Consider the following 21,088-nt stretch of genomic DNA (forward strand, 5'->3'; position numbering starts at 1 on the left):
ACTTGTAAAATAAAACCCTTGAGCTGTGAAATAAATTTACAGTGGGGATTATTAGAAATGCATGTAATACTATACAACAGAACAGTTACTATTGTTTTACTCTTAACTACATCACATCCCTGATTTTATGGTGCAAATGCGAGTGGTGCTTGCCCATGCAAGATATGATGCCAAGATGCTCGAGTCTCAAGTGTGGTCATAGAGACTTGGGATAAAACTTGATTCCACCTAGCAACCCATTGCTATACAGTATAGTTCAACAGCAGTGCTATCCAGTTGCAATGTTGTTCTGGGTGGTTGCTAGGGTTTTCTGGGTTGCTAGGTGGAATCAAGTCTTATCCCAAGTCTCTATGACATTCCCCTCAAGTCCATACTTCAATCCATGCCTATGGATTGAAGATCGTTTCATCATACACCATGGGGAATTGAAGCAATAGCAAAATCCTCCTAAACCAGGCTCACAGTAAAGGGGCATGCACACCAAAGCGTTTATGCCGGCGGCGGGCGTATGTTTTCAATTGTTTCCAATGGAAGCGCAGCGCTTCTCAAAAACGACAGCAGTTGGCGGGTTTTGTCTGCGCTAAGGGCCAAAACCGATGAGGGAGTTGAAAAATGTATAACTTTGTGTGAAACGCTCAGCTCATCAATGTAATTTCTTACTATCACCGTCCAATCACTGTGTAGGAGGGGCGGGACAAATGTCACAACCACCAACTGGCACATCGTTCAACGACTGATAAACAAATCAAAAGTATCACAGCAACCAAAGCGCTCAGCTGGAAAAAAAGCTGGCAAGTACCTACAGTCGGCATCCGGTTGGCATTTTCAGCCACGTTTAAATGCTTTGGTGTACACGCCCTCTAAGTACCAACCTTGTCCTCAACACTAGCGTAAGTGTCAAAACAGTATTAGCGACGCCTGTTTTTTACATCACTAGCTGCGTCCAAAACAGCCTACTTACATACTATATAGTAGGCGAGGCGAGTAATATGTCCCGGGAGAGATATCCAACGAAGATTTTATACAAAAAAAGTCAGAAAGCGGCAGATATTTTGATTAATGTTTTCAAGCACATGGTTGATGGTACCCATTGACTTCCATACTATTTGTTTTTCCTAATATGAAAGTCAATGGGTACTGTCAACTGTGTGGTTACCATCATTTATCAGAATATCTTATTATTAACAGAATAAAGAAACTCATACAGGTTAAGAACAACACGAGGGTGAGTAAATGATGACAAAGCCATGCTTAATATTTTTAAATACCACAATTACAGAGGATTCAAAGATGTCTCTTTTTTTTCAACATCAAGCTCACACTAAGCTTTCAGGTTTATCTTTACCAAAAAGTAAACCGGTCAGAGAATAAACAACGCACTGGTTAAAAGCTCACTGGTTCGTCTCGAGCCTCAGAAGGATGTATAAGATGGAAATACATCAGTAATCTTTATTGTTTTGTAATCATCTCTGATCTGATTAAATCTATCTTTAAGCTGCCAAGCTAGACGCGGGCGCTGATCCGAAAGCTCGCCTCGGCCGGTATCCATAGCTACAGAACCGCAGCTTCACATTCCAGAACTATGTTTACATGAGCATGACAAATAGCGTCTCTCTGAAATGCATCTTTTTAAAATAATTACAATCTTAACATCGTCTGAAACATCAAAGCCCATAATGAGCCAAAAGAATCACAGCATTAGCATAAATGTACATGCAAAAGAAGAGCACTCTTCTTAATAAAGGTCTAATTTGTTATATCTATGCGAAAAGAAGCTAATTTTACGACAAGCTGATTCATCATGTCTGCTATTACGGGAGGTCCGAGGTCAGGAAGATGTTCCAACACTAATTTTAACCACCTTATAATAACACCACGCTCTAGATCGCACATATTAGCGCTTAACCCAGATGAAGCACCCACTGCCTATTGAATGTAAAACTTTAAATGCTGCCTGTGTCACTGATGCTTTCATAATAATTTGTTAACATATAACAAAAATTAAACATGAGCATTTAAGACTCGAGCAGATGTATGACATGAACAGATGAGGAAGAGCTATTGAGGAAGAGCGTGTGCTCATTATGGGAGTAAATCTATAGGGCTTTTGGCTGCAGTGCAGCACTTGCGTGTCTGAAGCAAACAGGCTTCTGTTTCTCTAGCTCCCCCTGGTGAGCACTAAAGGTACTGCTTTGAATGTGAAAGATCCATGAATGGGGGAGATCAGCCCTCTTAAGAGACTGAGACGAGAGAAAAACCTTCACATCAGCACTTTGCAAACAGTGTATGTGACAGCCAGCACCCTGCGGACTCCGTAATGGCCTTAGTGACAGGGGTATCCAAGGACGGACGTGCGTTAACTCATACCTCGCCTTCGAGTCTTGGGGGCCTGATGCTGGACAGATGGATGGTCTTATACTCCCCGGAGTTCAACTTCACCACGATGGCATCCGCATTCACCACTTGCATCACCTGTATGGACAGAAAAATAAAATCAGTAATGGAGCAAAGGAGAGAAGGATGTTGTTTGTTAGCAAATATTTCTAATGTCATAGTATTGGCATTGACTAAAAACAATCAGTATGGTGACAACAACCTTAATACAGATATATCCAGTAGGAATTGATTAGGATTTGTTCAACAACTAAATTGATTAGCAAGGTCTCCAGCTTCATTATTTCCTAAAATACGCATGTTTCACAGCCAGCATTTTAAAACCCTGCGAGGAGTTGAGGCTCTTTGTATTATCCCCTTTAAAGCCCCAACACTGCAGCCATCAAAGCAGCACTTTTGAAACAAATTCACCGCCTTCAATAAATTTCAAGACAATTACTGTCTGAATTCAAACTGCCTGCTGTGAGCAATGTTCCCGCTATTAAGAATAATCTCCAAGTTCTCATTTTTGGAAAACTATGAGGTTTAGTGCAATAAAAGCCTGTAGTTACTTACACAACAGCCATTTCAACAAATTAAAAGGCTTTCTTTAAAGAGCTTAGGGTTTATATATCATTAACAAGTCTTATATAATTAACAAGTTTAACCAATCAAATCACAGGAAATCGTCAAGACCCACCAATAATATACCATGCAGTGGCCAGTATAGCTGAAAAATCTTTAAATTGCCCAATAAACCTTAATTCATTAATTAAGTTAAACATTCATTCTGTAACTTAAATGTGTTGTTCATAATATAAAGACACTCAGATGTAAAGCCAAAGCCATTATTCACTGTTTAACGTGATGTTAGGTTGTGTTACACAGAACTACACTCCTAAATATTTTATATTTAAACAGAGTATATTTTATAAACATTATGCATAACAAATGTTTTAGTTCTACAATGTTTTCAACCAGTTTTTTACTCATTTACTATAAAAAAATTCTGTTATATCGGCCACATTGCTTTCTTAAAGTGACACTCCAGAGAAATATCAAAATTACCCCATTATTTACTCACTCTCAAGCAATGCAAGATACGCATTTCCATCATTTGGAGCTATTTAAGTAAATGTCCTTGCATTTCCAAGCTTATAAACAGTAGAAAACAGGGATCAGGGAACAACGTCTGACTTTGAAGCCCAAAAAAGGCATAAATGCTTCACAGAAGTAATCCACACGGCTCCAAGAGGTTAATAAAGGTCTTTTGGGGGTAATCGATGTGATTTTTTAAGAAATATATCCATATTTAATAAAAAAAACTCTTGTGAATCGCTGAGTATCCCTTTAACTCTTTCCCCGCCATTGACCAATTATCTTGCCAATTAAGAAAAAACATTTGTATAAAAAAGTGCTTCTGAAGAATTTTTATGTTAATCAGCAATACCGGGATTATCCTAGACTAGATCCATTTTCCCAATTTATGAAATGTTATTTACTAACTTTTAACTCCATGTATGTTTTGATAATCGTTCTGCATCTGATCCCTTACAAAATTCCTTCACAAAAATGCATTATTTCAGCTTTTTGCTTAAAAAAATTATAAAGCAGAGAAAAAATATAAATGGGATTAAATGTTTTTTTTTCCCCGTTATGTTTGTTTATTGTTTGTTTTAAAGCAGAGGGTCTGTTCTTTAATTTAATGTATTGGTATGTTTAAATATTTTTATCCTGGAAGGCATTTTGTGAAACTTCTCTGAAAACACAAAAAATGCTGGCGGGCAACTTTTCAAAAAATGGCCGGCGGGGAATGAGTTAATAAGGCTGGAGTATCCCTTTAATAATGGTATCGGCCATTAAAACCCATATCGTTCGACCACTACTCACCAGTAACCAAGGCTGCACGAATGACTAGTTAACTAAAAACGTTAATTTAAAACTTTGCCATTATTTTCATTTATAAATTTGGCAGACTCTTCATTCCAAGTGGCTTATGGTGCATTTAAGGTTTATATTACTTTCATCAGTAAGTGTATTCCCTGGGACCTTTGCATTGCGAAACGCAATGCTCCACACGAACTGAGCTGCACAGCACTAAAATTCAGGAGTGATGTTGAAAGAGTGAATAAGTGGGTGCTAGAAACAGCATGCGTAAGGCATCGACCAAGTCACCACTTCACTTGGACGATGGAAGAGACTGACTCGTTGCCAGAGAAACATTACTGTACCCAACTACGAGCCTTCTGCAGTACAAAAGGAGACAGCTGCAAACAAAGCATCTCTCCCACTCACTTCTCTCCCACATCCCTCCTCTCGCCCATTCTCTCATCCTACCGTCATTACCTCACCATTTCACTCACATTAGACAATGAAAACGAACCGGGAGGAGACACAAGAGAGCAGAGAGAGATAAGAAAGGGAACGGTCCATTGTTTTGTTTGGAGATGGAGAAACATGAAAGTGGAATTGTGGGACTAAAAAACATGCTGGAGCAGTCTGGGAAAACTTTTACATAAAATCATCCTATATAATGTAAAAAACATTTTGTGAAAATATAACCTTGATATCTTTAATATTGACTGAGTAAGGTCATTATGATAATATAGTTATGTATATTATATTGCATTACTGTCAAAAAGTTAAACATTGCACCTTTAAGTTAAATTAGGGTCACTGCTACTGCTACATACATGAACCATCCGTGCAAGAAGACAAATGTCAGTGAAGTCCTAATATGTATATCACATCACATCTAGTGTCATCTCTCTGGGTTATTCAATAAAGTGTCAGTGATGTGGAAAATGACAGGCGTTCGGTGCAGGTTTGGGTAATGGATCAGATATAATCAGACCTGAACAGAGAGGGAAGTGCTTCAAAAACATACATTATCTGATCCGAGCAAATGAAGACAAAATTACCATCTTCAAAGTGACGCGAAGATGAAGAGATGGTGATACGGGAGAAATTATGGCACGGATTGACAAATCGGCTTTTAACCGAGTCATCGGTTTGGAAATTAAACAGATCATCGGTTGATTGCTTGCCAGAGTTACGGCTGAACGTCTCACTCTGTGTGTGTGTGTTCATAAACACACCCAGTCCCAAATTAACAAGTTCACCTAAGCAAAGCAGCAGTTTATTTTGCTGAGTGTTTTGGAGTGGTAGTAGAGCAGAAACGGGAGAAATAAGGCAGATATTGCAGTTTCATTAGCAGTCACACATGCAGGGCACTTCAGCGCAAGCTGCCAACAGGGAACTAGAGCCCAGATCCATGACTCACTCTGCTACTGCAGCCAACTGTACGCTGCAGGGAACCACTGCCACCTACAGACCATCATTAAAACTGCAACAAATGCACACCCCAGCAGCAACTAGATGAAAAAATGCATTTGTTCCAAACATGCACCCAGCATTAGGTTAAAAATAACCCAGAAGAATTTTGAGTGTAGTTATCATAGCTTATAGGGGTGGTTTCCTGGACGGGGATTAGCTTAAACCAGGACTAGGCCTTAGTGTAATTAGAAAAAATTACTTGTGTGCAGTTTGAGACAAAACAAAGGGCACTGATGTATTTTAACATGTGTCAGTGCAAGTAGTTTTCAGTTTAGACAGCTCTTACATTAATTTTAGTCTAGGACTCATTCCTGTTCGGAAACAGCCTCAAAGTTTTAAATCTAGATATTTTTCTTACAAAAAAATAATCGCATCGATTACCCTCAGAAGGCCTTTATATTATGTATACCTTGCAAATGCACCATAAGTCACTTTGGATAAAAGCATCTGCCAAATGCATAAATATAAATATATATTCATTCTTGTCTGTCTCCATTTTTTTTTTCTGTTTTAGCCAGTCTTTGAGAAGTTTTAATGCCCATTCTATATTTTTTTGTGTGTTGGCTTCGTAGCTGTCATGCTCTATTTTGTCAAGTTCAGTCTCAGTAAGCTCTCTGTGTCTTGTCGTTGTTCGTTCTTCTATCCACTGTTTAAATGTTTTGTTTTTTCCGTACATGTTAAAATTAATGTCAAAATGTTGTGGTTGTCCAGTGTTTGTCACAAGATGGCGCCAAACAGTAATATTTATTGGCGCGGAGCGATTTTATTCGTACAAGTAGTACCGGCTATGCGTTATTACTTTGGAGCGGTTATTATTTGAAAAGAACGAACCTGCAAATGTCTCAACTGACCAATCAGAATCAAGCCGTGTAATAAGTAATGATAATCTGATGGCCTTTGATATCTGCCATATTACAGCATGATGACCATATTTATGTAACTTGCATAGTTGCTCACAGATGTTTCAATGAATTACTGTTATGCTAATAATATACAGTAACATTTACATGTGATGATTTATGTCCCCCAACCATGTAATACCATTGTAATTACATTGTAATAAGTAATTTTTCACACTCATACGTGTGCAGATGTAAACATAGCTCAAATATTCTCATTGTCATGCACAGTCCTCTCTTAATCGTCTGGTTGATGCATTGCAAAAACAGAAAGAGCCGCAACTATCCAGATAACTAATGCTTTGCAAAAAGATGATTCACTACAAACCCGACTCGCATACATCTTGAGGACAGCAAATGCATCAAACAAATTAAAACAGCCCGAGCTGTGTGGCAGGACACAAAAACAGCTTACAAATACTCGCCATTCTGCCTCCGTCAGTCGCTTTTTCTGTTGACTCATTTTCACACGTTTAAACACACACAGGCGCACAATTTCAAAGTATATCTTCTTTAACTTTAGGCTTGCAGAGATCTGAGCCAAGCTAAAGCTCATATGAATGTTTTATTCCTCCCTGCCTGTGTTTTCTGACTCAGGGAAAACATACTTGCACGTGTGCCGATTTTTAAACTAATTCGGTAAACAGATTGCAGTCCGACACCTTTACACAACCAAAGCCAGGCATGAATATTTCAAAGTTCAAAATATTTTAAGAAGTTACCGTAACCCGCCCACCTAATGTACTGTGGTAATGTGATATGTTCGAGAAAAATATATTAAATGAAAACCTATCAATTAATGTCTTTAATGGTGACAAAGATATGGTTACCAAGAACACATGAGGAGCTCAGATGCAAAAGCCGCTAAACACTAAATCTGTCAAAAGTTAGATTATTAGGAGTGCACCAATATATCGGCCGATGATGCTTGCTATGCTTCTCCATAAATTACGATGCCGCTACATCCAAAAGCCAGGGGGCGCTCTCGTGCAGAAACTCAACGATGAAGAACCATTACACACGCAGCTCCAGGAAATAGCTTAAGGATATATTTAGATTGCTGTTCTTCAAAAGTTTTCAGGTATTTTCATGAATATGTATAACGATTATGTTTGACGAGTGTTGCTTTTTCAAATGCAGGTTATAAATGACTATACAGTGATGCACAGAACAAACAAACGAACTAACAAAACTGTCAATTTCGACAAAAAATTGATGAAACAATGCATGGAGACACATAACTGAATCTATGGGGAGTGTGGCTCAATGTTGCCTAGCAACGGCAGACGCTACCGGAGCACAACCGCCCAAGCTCGTTGAAAAGTAGGAAAGCTGTGCGGTTGTGTTTTCTGCTCTGTTTTAGACTTAAAATGTTAAGATTTCATTCCACCTCCAAGACATCACTCGAGCGCAACAAAACCCTCAACGCTAACATTGTCTAAACCTCTCCCTCTGCATTCTGGGCCAGGGATGCAAAAACAGAGATTCAAGCGTAATTTACCAGGGGAGCTTTGAAGGCTGCAGCTGAACAGAACCGCTGAGACGGCCCAAGGCTGAGTTTACGGAGTATGCAAAACGAAATGAAACACCTGAGACCTGAAAGCCCTGCCTCGCTGACAGACACAATAGAGAACAAGGCGTCAGGGAGACAAGCACGTCAACCGCAGTCAGCACTTTATAAAGGCTGCCGTGCTCAAGTATTCTTCAAAACAGGCCGGTATAAAGAAGTCTGAAGAGAAGATGAAGTGGAGAGAAGGTCATTTCTTATCGTGTTGAGACTCAGCTGGTGAAATGTCACCCTTTGCTGGTGTGGAAGAGTCTTTTAAGCAAAACAAACCTAAACTGTCGGACCTAAAGTCTGATTGGAGACCAACACGTTTCAGCAACCTTCCGAAATAGCACAGACCATCTTGTAGTAGTCATGCATCAATTTCACCGCTTCTCTGAAAACCATGTCGACATTTCATCTGCGATTTCGAGACAAACGGCGTCTGAGAGATTTTCAGGAAGGCCGAAAACTCACCTTCGCTACAAACTGTCTGTCCTTCTGGTCAAGATTAGCTGTCGGAGCAACATAGTCCTTCCAGATTCTCACTTTACGCTCTTTCGCTGATCTGCAAAGTTTTAGAAAGAGAAAAATTGGATTTCAGTGGAATAGTGCATAAAATACAGTGCACTTAATTGGATTAAACACGTAACCTAATACGCCTTCATATTTCATTGTGATTGGGTATTATGCTTGAGTAAGTAAGCAGGTGGATTTCCAGAAAGGTGTTTCTTCAATGGCAGCATGATAAGTTGCTACACTTGCCAAACTATTCTGCTGATACACCGTAAGGGCAGACGGAGACATTTAATAAGCTCTGCCGTCTGATCCAGCAGCTCAGATAAAAAGCGCATTTTGAAATACACACTATATACAGTTTTAATAAACTGCGATGGACTGACCGTTCAGCCGCTCTGAGTTTATCAGCTCCCTGGGTGTACACAGCCATTGACCAGTCCACACAGCGTGCAAAGCCTTCCTTCAAAAGCAGCTCTGTGATGTTCCCGTTCTGTAATAAACAAAGTGACATCATGTTAGATCAGTGATGCGGTACGCCTGAAATATCTTCTTTTGTGTTCATTAGAAAAAATTTTGATAACAACATTGAGAAAATGACAGAATTTTCATTTTTGCGTGAACTATCCCTTTAAATTACGTCTTGACCCCCCCCCCCTCCATCAAATAGACTACTAGACGTCCACTGGGACTCATCCCTCGAACTGACAAAATATTTCACCGACATTTAAAGAATAGACTATTCAGTGATAGCATCAGAGTGAATGCATGTACAAAAGTCAGGTGGTCTCGGGGGCCCATTTGTAGTCTGGCTGCGTCCCGTCAGGTTCAGCTCGGGACTGTTTCCATTCACATCATAAATAACGGAAATGAGCACAGGGTGTTTTACACAACAGCGCAGACCAGAGACAAACTGTCAGTGTAGACAATCATTCCTACCGAAAGCGCAAACTTATTTCCAGGTTCCGAAATGTGGCCTCATCTGCACTCTCACAGGGCCACATGCATCATGACAAGTACATTGACCTTGCTTTAAAAGGAAAACAGGTGGGACGATAGAATGAGAGTAGGGTTATATTCTGAAGCCATCTATACAAGGGGTCCACCAATCATTTATATTGACTATATGCACTGGTGTAATCGAGTCTAAATCAAGAAATCTGGCTTTATCTGGACTTGGCACTTGATCTCAGGTCTCGACTCAGAATCGAGTTGGACTCGACTATAAGACAAATTTTGTGAGGTACAATGCTGACTGTTGCCCTGTCCACACGTACACGGGTATACCATAACCTGTTCTATGCGATTTGGCCGTTCGCCCCCCCCCTTACACAAACGCAGGTGACTGAAACCAATCTTTTATGAAAATTCCTGCTAAGGTGAAGATTTTTGCAATATCCGGTTGCAACGTTGTCATAGCCAATGAAACTAGAGTTTTTAGCTTGTGACGAGTTCATGTGGACGTAAGATTAGTTTATCAACTATTTAAATTGATGGGCAAACCTTTCCACAAGTTTGGATCCATGGATCTCCAATCACAACCTCATGTACATTTTACAGATATTTTATGATTTTATAACCAAAATTAGATGCCCTAGCTTAAATACCAATTTAGAGGGGCACATTTTCACTGCAGTCAAAGACACTATGGGAGATATCAGAGAAAGATGACATGACATACCGGGTGCAGGATGGTGCCCAGGATGATCTGGTTGGGGCAGGACTCCAGAATGATCTGCACATCTCTCTGGAGCAGTCGGGACTCTGTGAAGAACTTTGCTTCTGCTGCGAAGGGTTCGGGGGTCTCGGTGCCATCTGCTTCCCGCTTAAACGTAGGACACTGGAGACAGATTTTTCATAAGCATTATCATTAAAGCAAATTGCGTATCTGCTCTAACAATGAGAAACAGAAACCTGAACAGTGATTTACAGCCAACAAGGAATGCAACGCCTACATCAAAGGGTGAAGGCTATAGTCTCCAAAAATATTCAGGCAAAATAAAGTTGGTTAAGGTCTGGAATATTAACATTAGCTTATTAAATATTAGACATTGAGCATAGGACTGTTATGTTTCACTATTCATGATGCTATGTAGAGAACAACTGAACCTCACCTTAACTCCAGATAGCAAGACTGTCACTAGGTAGTAGTCGGGAAGCAGAAGAGCTCGGACCATGCAGCCATCACGCACATGTTCGATAATGGCTGTAGGAGTGAAAATCAATGTTTATTTAACTTTCCGTTTTAAAAACAGAGAGATCACACATTATTTCATGCTTAAATTATCTTCTCCATGATAAATATATGAAGAGTTAAGATGCAAAACCCTCTAAGTGCATCTGACATTGTTGTTTTTTGTAAATTAACATTTTTTTGCTTTAATGGCGATGAAAAGGTTATGAGTAAGTAAGTGAAATGCATTATTTTCATAAAAAATGAAAACTCATTTAGTCATTGTATTGGTATTTAACAAATTTAAATGTCTTTTGCTGCAAAACCCACTAAGTGCGTGCAAGCTTTTTGGCAAAAAACTTACAATAAACAGTTGCAAAATCACAAAAGATACAACTACAAACATTGCAAATGATGAAAGTATAAAAAAAATCACACAGTTACATTAGGGGTCTTTTTTTTAAAAACACCATGTGTGCAAAAATGCACAGCTCCCTTCCCATTACTAGACAGCGACTGCCGTGAAAAATTCACTGAGCAGGTGATTCATCACTAAACCATTACAGTTTATGTGGCTAAGTGTATTTTTTCGAATACACAAACTTCACAAATACAGTCAGTCACCAAACTTTGACTTTTGATTTGCATTCAATCAGCCCATTACTGGTTGTGCAAAACAGGGCACAGTTCTGTAGCATTTAGTGACTCATGATCATTTACAATGAGCTGCTGGCCGCTCTCTGATGAAGGTTAACTCTCACGACTGTAAGCATTCAGTTTAAATTGGAGAAATGAGCTGTGCGCAGAGCAAAGCCAAAGCTATTCTCGGCGATCTAAACCATTCACTGATTTATGAAACTGTAGCGCTTCCTTCTGGTATTTATTTCAGAATAATGGCACACTTTTGAACAAGCCCTGTTTTGAGGCATCAAACATGGCTTACACAAGCAGTGCATGAATAAGTTATTTAATCTCATGTTTAACAGAAGTTCTTTCATGCCTTTGTTTAAAAATATAAAGCTCATTTCATCTTACCGTTGACTGGTTTCTGGTGATGTGAGTCCACGAAGTTACGAGGGTTTTCAATGACATACTTCATATCCCGAATGGTGTGTGCACCTCCACCTTCAGACCACAGACCCTTTTTGTTGGCCTTCGCTTGGTCCTCCAAATCGCACAGTCTGGCCTGTTCAGGACTGAAACACACAATACAAAGTCCGGTAAATATCAACCCAAGAGTTTACCAAAAGAATTCATAAAATAAAAGATGCAAGATCAACTTTTTTCTTTAAAACTTCAATGTTTTAAGCAACAGAAATGGAGGTTTCTCATTGAGCAGAGCCTTTCTGAAGCTCTGATAAGCTCCTTAAATGAGTCTATTATCAAAAGCCAACACACATTTAAATGAACGCCTCTGATGCTCTAAAAGCCATCATTATCTTTAAAGAGAATTAAACTGGCTGACCACTGCAGACGCTTGTCAGATATTGAATAAGCCTTTATCGGTTCGAGTAGCACGGAGTAAAGCACACTTATAGAGAAAATAGCAGCACAGAAAAAAATAGCATCAATCAGAAACTATGATGAAAAGAGGGTTTTGGGTGCGGAAACATCTGGGTATAGAAATCAGTCAGTGTTTGACCAGCGATCATTTTAATGATTCAACATGTCTTCCTTACATGTCTTGGCTTGGACAACAAACTACTAATGAAAATTAAATGACGAATTATGGATGTTTTGATGGAAAGATCAACTTATATTAACTTATCTTTAGCATTATATTCATGTCATGATGATGCAAAATGAACACACCATCATCTGATTCAAATGCATTTTGCAGGAATATCAGATTTATTTCATTCAATGCAGACGCAATTTTATTTCCAAAACGAAATATTTTTATTTTTTTAAGTACCTACAATAAAATTCAAAGCATAGCCCAAGATACCATACGTATTTTGCTGCACAAAGATGTTTGCTTACTAGCCTGCACACAGTGGTTTCATTTGGGTTAAATTGGGCACCCGTCAACCTCAAGTACAGTATGTCTGTTCCATATTCTGTTGACAATAATGCCGGCTATGGAGAAAACGCATGCTCTGCTTTTTTCGGTAACAACAATAGCTGTCTCTAACAATAATAGTATCTAAATGTAATATTATTTTACAAATGACTGCATCAATAAAATAAACTACAGGAACAGGAAGCTAACAAATTTATCATGACGTCTAAATAACACACAAGCCAGGGGAAATCAGAAAACTCAATGGTGTTCAAACCTTAAAAGTGACCCGAGCAGGCAAAATGATACAGAAAATCCAGGCCAATCCAATGGTTTCTAACACACATAAAGTCAAAAACTATTTTTATAGGAAAAATATGTCGTACTTTTTTCTTTCTTTTATTATTTGATTGACATTGAGACAGACAGCTTTAAGATCTACTGTAACACATCAGATATTTTTTCCCAACAGTTAACCAAACATTCACATAACAGATTATATATTTGCGTGAATTCTTGTCAAAACAGATATTTTTAAAACTGTAATTCTGTGTAGCTGTCTATATATCAGGCTCGCACGTCTGTGCACGCTTCAGATCTGTCAGTCAGCACAAGAAAGAGCGTTTTCATGTCTTCTCTCTCTTAATAACATAAAGCAAGTCCTTCACTTTATTTGCTAATTTCTGCATGTTTTAAAACAAAATGTCATGAATATTGTATTAGATTAAGCATTAAGGACGATACACCAGGGTTTCCCGCAGAAAATTTGTTAGTTAAGGTGGTAGGGTTGTGCAGGTGGGCGGGCCGGGAGCATGGCAATCAAAGGGGCGGGGCGTACGCGTCATGATGAAAATCTTTTATTTAAAACACTCAAATAAAACTTAATTTTGAAGAAACTATGACAGAAAATTAACACATACTAGATTATTTATGAATTAAATGTTTTATCAACAGGCTAGTTATCCTCCAGACAGTGACGAACCATGTCTTTCATTTCGGCCATGTGGCGTTTGGTGGAATTTTTTTTTTGGACGACCTAGTTAAGGTGGTGGGTATCCCAGCTTAGGTGGGCCGCCCGAACTGAAAAGTGCTGCGGGAAACCCTGGATACACCTTTCAGAAAACGTACAAATAAAGATCATTTTAGGTCTTTAATGACTATTTAGAGCATTGAGATTGCTAGACGAGGGCTTATTGTACTTATTTTTATGAAAAACTCAATTTCCTCTAGTTCAAAATCTGAAAAAAAAAAAAATATTTAATACATGTATACTTTACACTTTTGTCATACACAACCCTTTGTTAAAGAGGAGGGAACCAACTCATTAACAAAAACGTAAATAAAATTTAGCAGCAAGTGAATCTAATAATTCTTAATATATTGGTGCAGAAATATACTTGCAAGCCTTGGCACGAACAAATCTAAAAAACTGAAATCAGAGAAAATCCAAAGTGCTCAGAAATAGCTGAAGAAATTAGTTTAGAAAAAATGTGTTAGGTGCTTTTTGCTATGGGGTATGCAAAACGTGAAAAAGGGGGTATCCAAGGCACTCTTCGTATATCAAAAAATATAAAAAGCCTTTATTTAGACATGGCTATATAACATTAAAAACATTAAACTGGGCAGCAAGCAACCCACACGTAGCGGCACAGATAGCCTTCTTCAGGGTAGGGGTAATCTAAAAAACTCTCCATAGAAAACATGTATAGACTATTTATATGCAGTATGTACAAATTATTATACAAGAAACAATTTGTGTGGCAGCTGGGCACTCTGAACGCCACTTAACCATTTTTTTTTCAACTGACAGCAAGTAAAAATACTGTGGGCAGCTATGGACGGAGCTAGAATGACACTGGACACAAACACAAAGCTCACTGGCATTAACAAGACACTTAAAAACACAAAAATCACTCACGCAGTAATAGACAATCCTGACATCGCAAATGTCAAAATAAAAGACCCTTTCTGCCTGTTACACACGAAGCCCAAAGCTCCAATTATCTGAGGCCTTCATAAATTTTAACTACAGAAAATAACAGCCTGCCAAATCTCGGCTGCCATCTTTGTCTTGTAAAGTTTTATTTCTCCTCATCTTTTCGAAACAGAGAGTCTTATAAAGAAGGGAGCGGGCATCCAGCCTGATGCGGGTGTGCATAACTAAGAGCTGTTGGGCAAAGTGCAGCCCAGGTTTAAACACGCTTCCTTCGGAGATGATGATAGTCGATCCAGTGGTCTGTGATGGGCCACAGCAGGACTGGCTAATGAGAAGCTGTTAAAGGCTGCAGAGAAACCAGACGGACAAAAACCACCATCTCCTACAGGGAAAATGAGCCTAAAGCAAACAGATTCCAGTGGCAATTGTTTAGGGCCATTTCACAGAGCCAACACACGCATCATTAAGTCCCAAAAGCTTAGGACAATATTACACCATCGCTAGCCGGCAATGATGGAGAAGGATGGAGAAACTTGCGATGAGCAAATGTGACCAGAAGAGGGAGTAAGAGATCAAATGAAGAAACTAGAAGTTTAGATATGAATGCACAAACCATCTTGTCGTTTTTGTAACAAAACAACTATTGTGGCATCATGACCTCAGACAAAGAAAAAAAGCAGGCAGACCTCGTAAACATTGTGAACGTTGTAACAATGGGTGCGTGATCTGCACTGACACTACTCAATGCAGAACAAAGCCTTTCTCTGTGCGTATAGCAGTAAGGAAATGATAGGATGCAGGTTTCTTACTTATTTCCTCTGATCCCCTCTCTGCGCACTGTGGCGAGACCCTCTGCCACCAGGGACTCAGCAATATTTTCTCCCGTTGTGTCTATGGAGAAATCAAATCCCGAAGGGACAAGTTACTATAACAACTATACTATAGTGTTAAAACAAGGCACATATGACATCTAATTTAATTTATACTGAGTACTTGAATAATTTTTAATTTTAAAGTACACCAAAAGATCTCAATCATGCATGTGATGTCAGTGACCCAGAAATGCACACTTTTTACAGCAGAACTTCTGTAAAGATATCCATAAATATTGCTCACCTTTTCCCAGAAACATCATGCCGTATTCTCTGCTCTGAATGCCTTTTGGTTTGTCTACGATGAAACACACTTCCTTGCCAATTACTTTCTTGCGCAGGAACTCTCTGGCTTGGAAGGCCCATGGCTGCACAGAAGAAAAACACAAAGCTATTTACAGCCATTCAATGCCAGAGGGACAAGAATTAACCAAGGATTTCTACTTGCCCTAGAGCAGTGGTTTTCAAACCCTGGGTCGCGACCCTCTGGTGGGTCGCAGAAATTAAAAACTGGGTCGCCAGAAAGATTTCAAAAAAATGTTACTAAAATAATTTATTCAATTGTATTATAAAAACTATAATGATTAGCCAGTTAATTTTATAATTTAATAATTTAATTTTTTTTAAATTAGGGTCGCTCCTAAAAAAGTTTGAAAACCACTGCCCTAGAGCATAAAAATATACAACAAAAAAATATTTTATATAGAATTCAAGTAGGTCTGCAAAACGATTAATCGAGACTAATCGTTTGCAGAATAAAAATTTTTGTTTACATCACACATGTATTCACTGTGCATAATTAATGAATTAATATATAAATACACAAATAGATGTATAATTTTAGAAAAAATATATTTACATATCAAGTATTTGTATATAAAATTAATTATATATAAATATAAAAATGTATATACACCTGGAAAAAAACACAAAGCTATTCACAGCAATTCCATGCCAGACAGACATGGATTTATCAAGATTTTTTACTTGCTCTAGTCTAGACAAAAAAATATACAAAAAATTTAATTTTAACCTTAACATAGTTTGCAGAAGAAAAGTTTTTGTTTACATCATGTGTTTGTACATCATGTAGCTTTCGACACAGCCGACTTTTTTTGTTGCATTTATAAAGCGTGCATGGCTCTCACACTGAAACATTGATTCTTATTTTCACTTATTTGTCTGAACATCCATAATGCTTTTAATTTTCGGACAAATAGTTTCAGTTGCTGAAAATTTGGCGCATCCCTAATACAAACATATTCATTAACTTCCACTGTGGGAAAGGCACTTTTGGGACAATTTTTTTACAATAACCTTTAAAACTCAAACTAATGCAAAATTAATTAATCCTTAAGACCTGATTTTTCAGGTGTTTATTCAGTAGGCCTTATTTTGATTGGTTGAGCAGTATTTTTGTTGGTTTGAACCACAAAACGTGATGTCCATTCCAGTGAACGCAGTGTCTGAAGGGGTTAAAATCACTTTAATTACAATTAAACAAAGTTATTTAAAATGTATGCTCGATTCATTTATGTTTGGTTCAGACATGTATTTTACCTGACAGTCCAAATTAAAATAGGATTTATTTATATTATATTGTGACTTTCATTTGTAACTTAATCATTACATTTTCACAGCATCAATTTTTGTTTTATAAACATGAATTAAATCTTGTGAGTCTTATATAAAGATAATTTCATCATTCGGTTTTAAGTGTAAATGCGGGCTAGGTTACAGAGAGATTTAAATATTCTCTGGTCGAATACCAGCTCCTAAATAAGAACTAGCATTAATAGAAAGAGGGGCAAGTTCACCTCATCTGGTACGTCCTTGCTCTCTGGCACGCCCTGAGCGGCACGACGGGCGAGAGTTCCAGCACGGATGTTACTCAGGTTGAGCTGTCGTTCTGGAGGCGGGCCTCCTCGTGGTTGACCCCTAACAATGATGGCACATCCGGACAAGACCTGTGGGAATAAAAAAAATCAATGAGTTCATGAAATAAACAACTTATCATTCTGGGGTAACTCTGCTCATCATTGTTTTAGTTTACCCTTCCAGCAATTGATCAAATCACCAAACTATCAGGTGATGAGAGTAATACTGCCAGTGCATGATACAAATAATCAAGTCAAATACAGTCACAGGGGAAAAATGCTGAGAGCCCAAGGTTCCCATGGTTCCTTCTGGACCTGTTTGTTTGTGCTGAACAACAATGACCCCATGGGTCTCCAATGTTGTTCCTGAAGGGCACCTGTCCTGCATATTAGTTCCAACCCTCCTCCAACCCACCTGCCTCTAATTTTTAGGTAGCCCTGAACAACTTGATTAGCAGGTTCAGGTGTATTTGATTGGGGTTGGAACTGAAATCTGCAGAAAAAGGGTTGGAGACCCATGACATACACAAATAATGATAACATCAGAGAAATAATGAACAAATGCAGCTTAATACAAAAGCCAAACACTAAGTGGTGAAAAATTTAGCGTTCCTCAGGGCAAAGCCCAACCCGTGTGAGATAAAGATTACTTCACACTGTCTGTGTGTTTGTATTCATTAGCATTTGAATGAGCAGCTTTGAGATGTCTTCACAAGACTAATGTTTACAAGCCTCATCATGCACATTTTTTGCTTTAGGGATAACATTTTGGAATCTTTTTAGAGGTCTTAACGAAGTTGATCCAATCAAATGTCCCGTCACTTACATTTATCAAAACTACTAATAAGAATTCAAATCTACATGTAGTTTCTGGTTTGAGTCAGGGAAAAGTTCATCCTTTCCTCTAGAGAGGTTCGGTAGCCCTGCCTTTATAATTACTGACTGTATGAATAAATACACAGGCTTTGGTTACCACAACCTTGGACGGCGGAAAATATCTTTACATTTTAATTTGAATCCACTATGGAGTCGAGTAAGACTCGGGAGGTACTTTGCTGATTTGTTTTTTTAAATATGATACATTATAGAGGAGCAAAATCAAAACTATAATAAAAGCCACGACATAGGGTAGGACTTGGACCAAAATACATATCTGGCAATCTACAATAAATTTCTTAGCATTTTCTTTTACACAAAGGAATAAATGTTTACATGCAAGTCAAAGCCTCATATGAGATCACACAATTACCTTTATTAGAGCAGTGTATGATGTTAAGACAGGGTTCTTCTCCTTATTTCAAAACATACAGCTGCACAACATGCGTGCTGGTTGGAAAGTTTACGTCTGACCTCCGGTGTACATTCCTGGCAGAGCTTCTATTGCATAGGGCAGTGCCACAGTGGTTCTCAAATTGGGGGCCGTGAGATTGTGCCAGAGTGGCCCCAGTTTTATGACATTTTATAAAATACATTTATTTATCATAAATGCTGTGTAATTAAACCTTAGAAAATTAGGCTACTAACCAGCAGCACAACATTGTATAATCTAATATGAATGTTTTATTCAACTTGATAAAAAAAAAATAATGCCATAAATTTTCTTTGGCGGGCCACAAAGGGCACAGGGGGAGCACTGTACACAAGGTGGCCTTACAAAAAAATAACCATGTTTTTTTACACTTTTACCACAAGAAAAAAATAATTTTCGTAAGGGGCACCACATGCCAAAAAAGTTTGAGAACCACTGACATAGGGTTATATCAGACCAACGATAACGTTTTTGTAGGGTTCAGGGAGCTATAAAAATATTACAGATTTTAAACACTGGCATTTAGGATTAATAAACAAGCCTATATTTGCGTATTGTCGTTTTGTTTTTACTTAAACAGTATGTACTGGGATTCTTGACCGACACGTTTTGGTGGCCCAAAGACCTACGTGTCAGTTTTTGGTATCTGCTCCCACTGAGCAAAGCAAACAGTCCAACGCTGCGTCTCAGAAAAATTTAGGCTGACTCGGTGTATAACAGAAGTCAGGAGCTCGCGAGCGATATTCAGTCTGGACACGTGACGTAACAGATTTCTACTATCTATTCAGCACGAATAGACACGAGACATTATCAACCGTGCAGCCCTGAACTTTGATCGCGACTTAAAAAATATATCAAAGGGACAGTAACGATTACAGCATAAGTTGTGGTAAAGCACTACTAAACGATAACTAACGTTATGGATGACGCGCACTGCAGCTTCACGTTATGAATGGGAAAGCCCTTTAAATCAGAATGGATCTTGATTGGTTGTAAATGATTTATCGTTAAGCAGATGGAAAAAATAAAGGTGCATTTGCGTAGTTATCGTTGTGTTGTGGACTGACGACTTTTAAAACTTAACGTTAGACTTGAGTACTCGATGTGATCAGGTCTTAACACTATAAGAAGAAGCAAACTTAAATCTCAGCGAGCTGCATATTGCGCTCGTGCCTCACAGGTCGTCATTAGTTTATTAAATTACGCAATTTTTTTTAACAGTTTCTACCAGTCTCTTAACTTGTTGTTAAAACTCAGCCTCGTGGAAAACACTTGTTTAGCAAACTATCATTAGTTGTTTTGAAATCTGTGCCTCTCCGAAAATATTAAGCTTTAGTCGCAAAATATTTTGATTTAGCGACTGACAATCAAAAATATTTTAAACATCAAAACAAAAAACAATTACATTGTTTAAGGAAGTGCTGAATATAATGTTGTATAACTGGCCATCTGGATCACAGCTGAAGAAAAATGCTCAACTTAGTTCATCATTACAGAAACAAGACTCGCAAAAATCCACAAGACATGAAGGAAAATAACTGGTGCGGATAATGCATCAACTTTTAAAGGCTTTAAAGTCACTTATTCCTCACTGGACATTAGTAAATTAGCCAACCCGCTATAGTTTCAACCTCAGTCCAACACTTCTGCTCTCTTACCATCTTCACTATTCCCCTCTGCAGCTGCAAAGCTGGACCCTGGTTGGACTGAACCGGTGCTGATGCCATGTCCGCTGGGCTGGATGATTATTCCGATCGGGGAGAGAAGAGAGAGAGGTAAAAGAATCCAGGAAAGTCCTGTGAGACGCCTCTACTGTGATCCGAGGATGAGAAGAGAGACTGAGCACGGCTGATCACGCTGAGCTTAACCGGAAGCACAGCGCGCGGATGTACACGTCAAAACGTTGCACTTCCTCGGTCAAAGCGTCGCGCTCGCGCTCTGAATTGGGCGATTTGAGTGTGACGTCAGAACGCAAGTGACGACATCCGGTACGCGGGGAGGTGCGACACGTCAGCACAGATTTTAAAAAGCTTGTGCACAATTACAGCACAGAGATAAACTGTAACAGCAGAGAACACGTTAATTGGGGTGAAAATAAAATGAAAATGAATTTTTGTTGATCCCAAAATGAAAGAATGCAATTCCATTCATTTGGGTTGACTTTGCACACACGCAATATAATTCAAGAGTTTTTCATTTATGACAAACATCTTTAATGTTTATATATTAAAATGCAAATGCAGTTTTGG

General features: G+C 38.6%; 1 protein-coding gene across 1 annotated transcript in view; it reads right to left on the reverse strand.

The window, feature by feature from the left end:
* The window catches only part of snd1 (staphylococcal nuclease and tudor domain containing 1), a 195,323-nt gene extending 174,598 nt beyond the window's left edge, over positions 1-20,725 (reverse strand). Inside the window, exons 1-10 of the mRNA XM_065268696.2 lie at positions 20,498-20,725; positions 17,471-17,620; positions 15,898-16,021; positions 15,591-15,672; positions 11,879-12,039; positions 10,785-10,876; positions 10,352-10,510; positions 9,057-9,163; positions 8,632-8,722; positions 2,368-2,472 (exon numbers count right to left, since the gene is read on the reverse strand). Of these exons, the coding sequence (XP_065124768.1) occupies positions 2,368-2,472; positions 8,632-8,722; positions 9,057-9,163; positions 10,352-10,510; positions 10,785-10,876; positions 11,879-12,039; positions 15,591-15,672; positions 15,898-16,021; positions 17,471-17,620; positions 20,498-20,566 (1,140 nt within the window). The 5' untranslated portion in view covers positions 20,567-20,725. The remainder of the gene's footprint in view (positions 1-2,367; positions 2,473-8,631; positions 8,723-9,056; positions 9,164-10,351; positions 10,511-10,784; positions 10,877-11,878; positions 12,040-15,590; positions 15,673-15,897; positions 16,022-17,470; positions 17,621-20,497) is intronic.
* Between the last annotated feature and the right edge of the window lie 363 nt (positions 20,726-21,088).

This window comes from Paramisgurnus dabryanus, chromosome 1, assembly GCF_030506205.2.
Source record: "Paramisgurnus dabryanus chromosome 1, PD_genome_1.1, whole genome shotgun sequence".
Lineage (NCBI taxonomy): Eukaryota > Metazoa > Chordata > Actinopteri > Cypriniformes > Cobitidae > Paramisgurnus > Paramisgurnus dabryanus.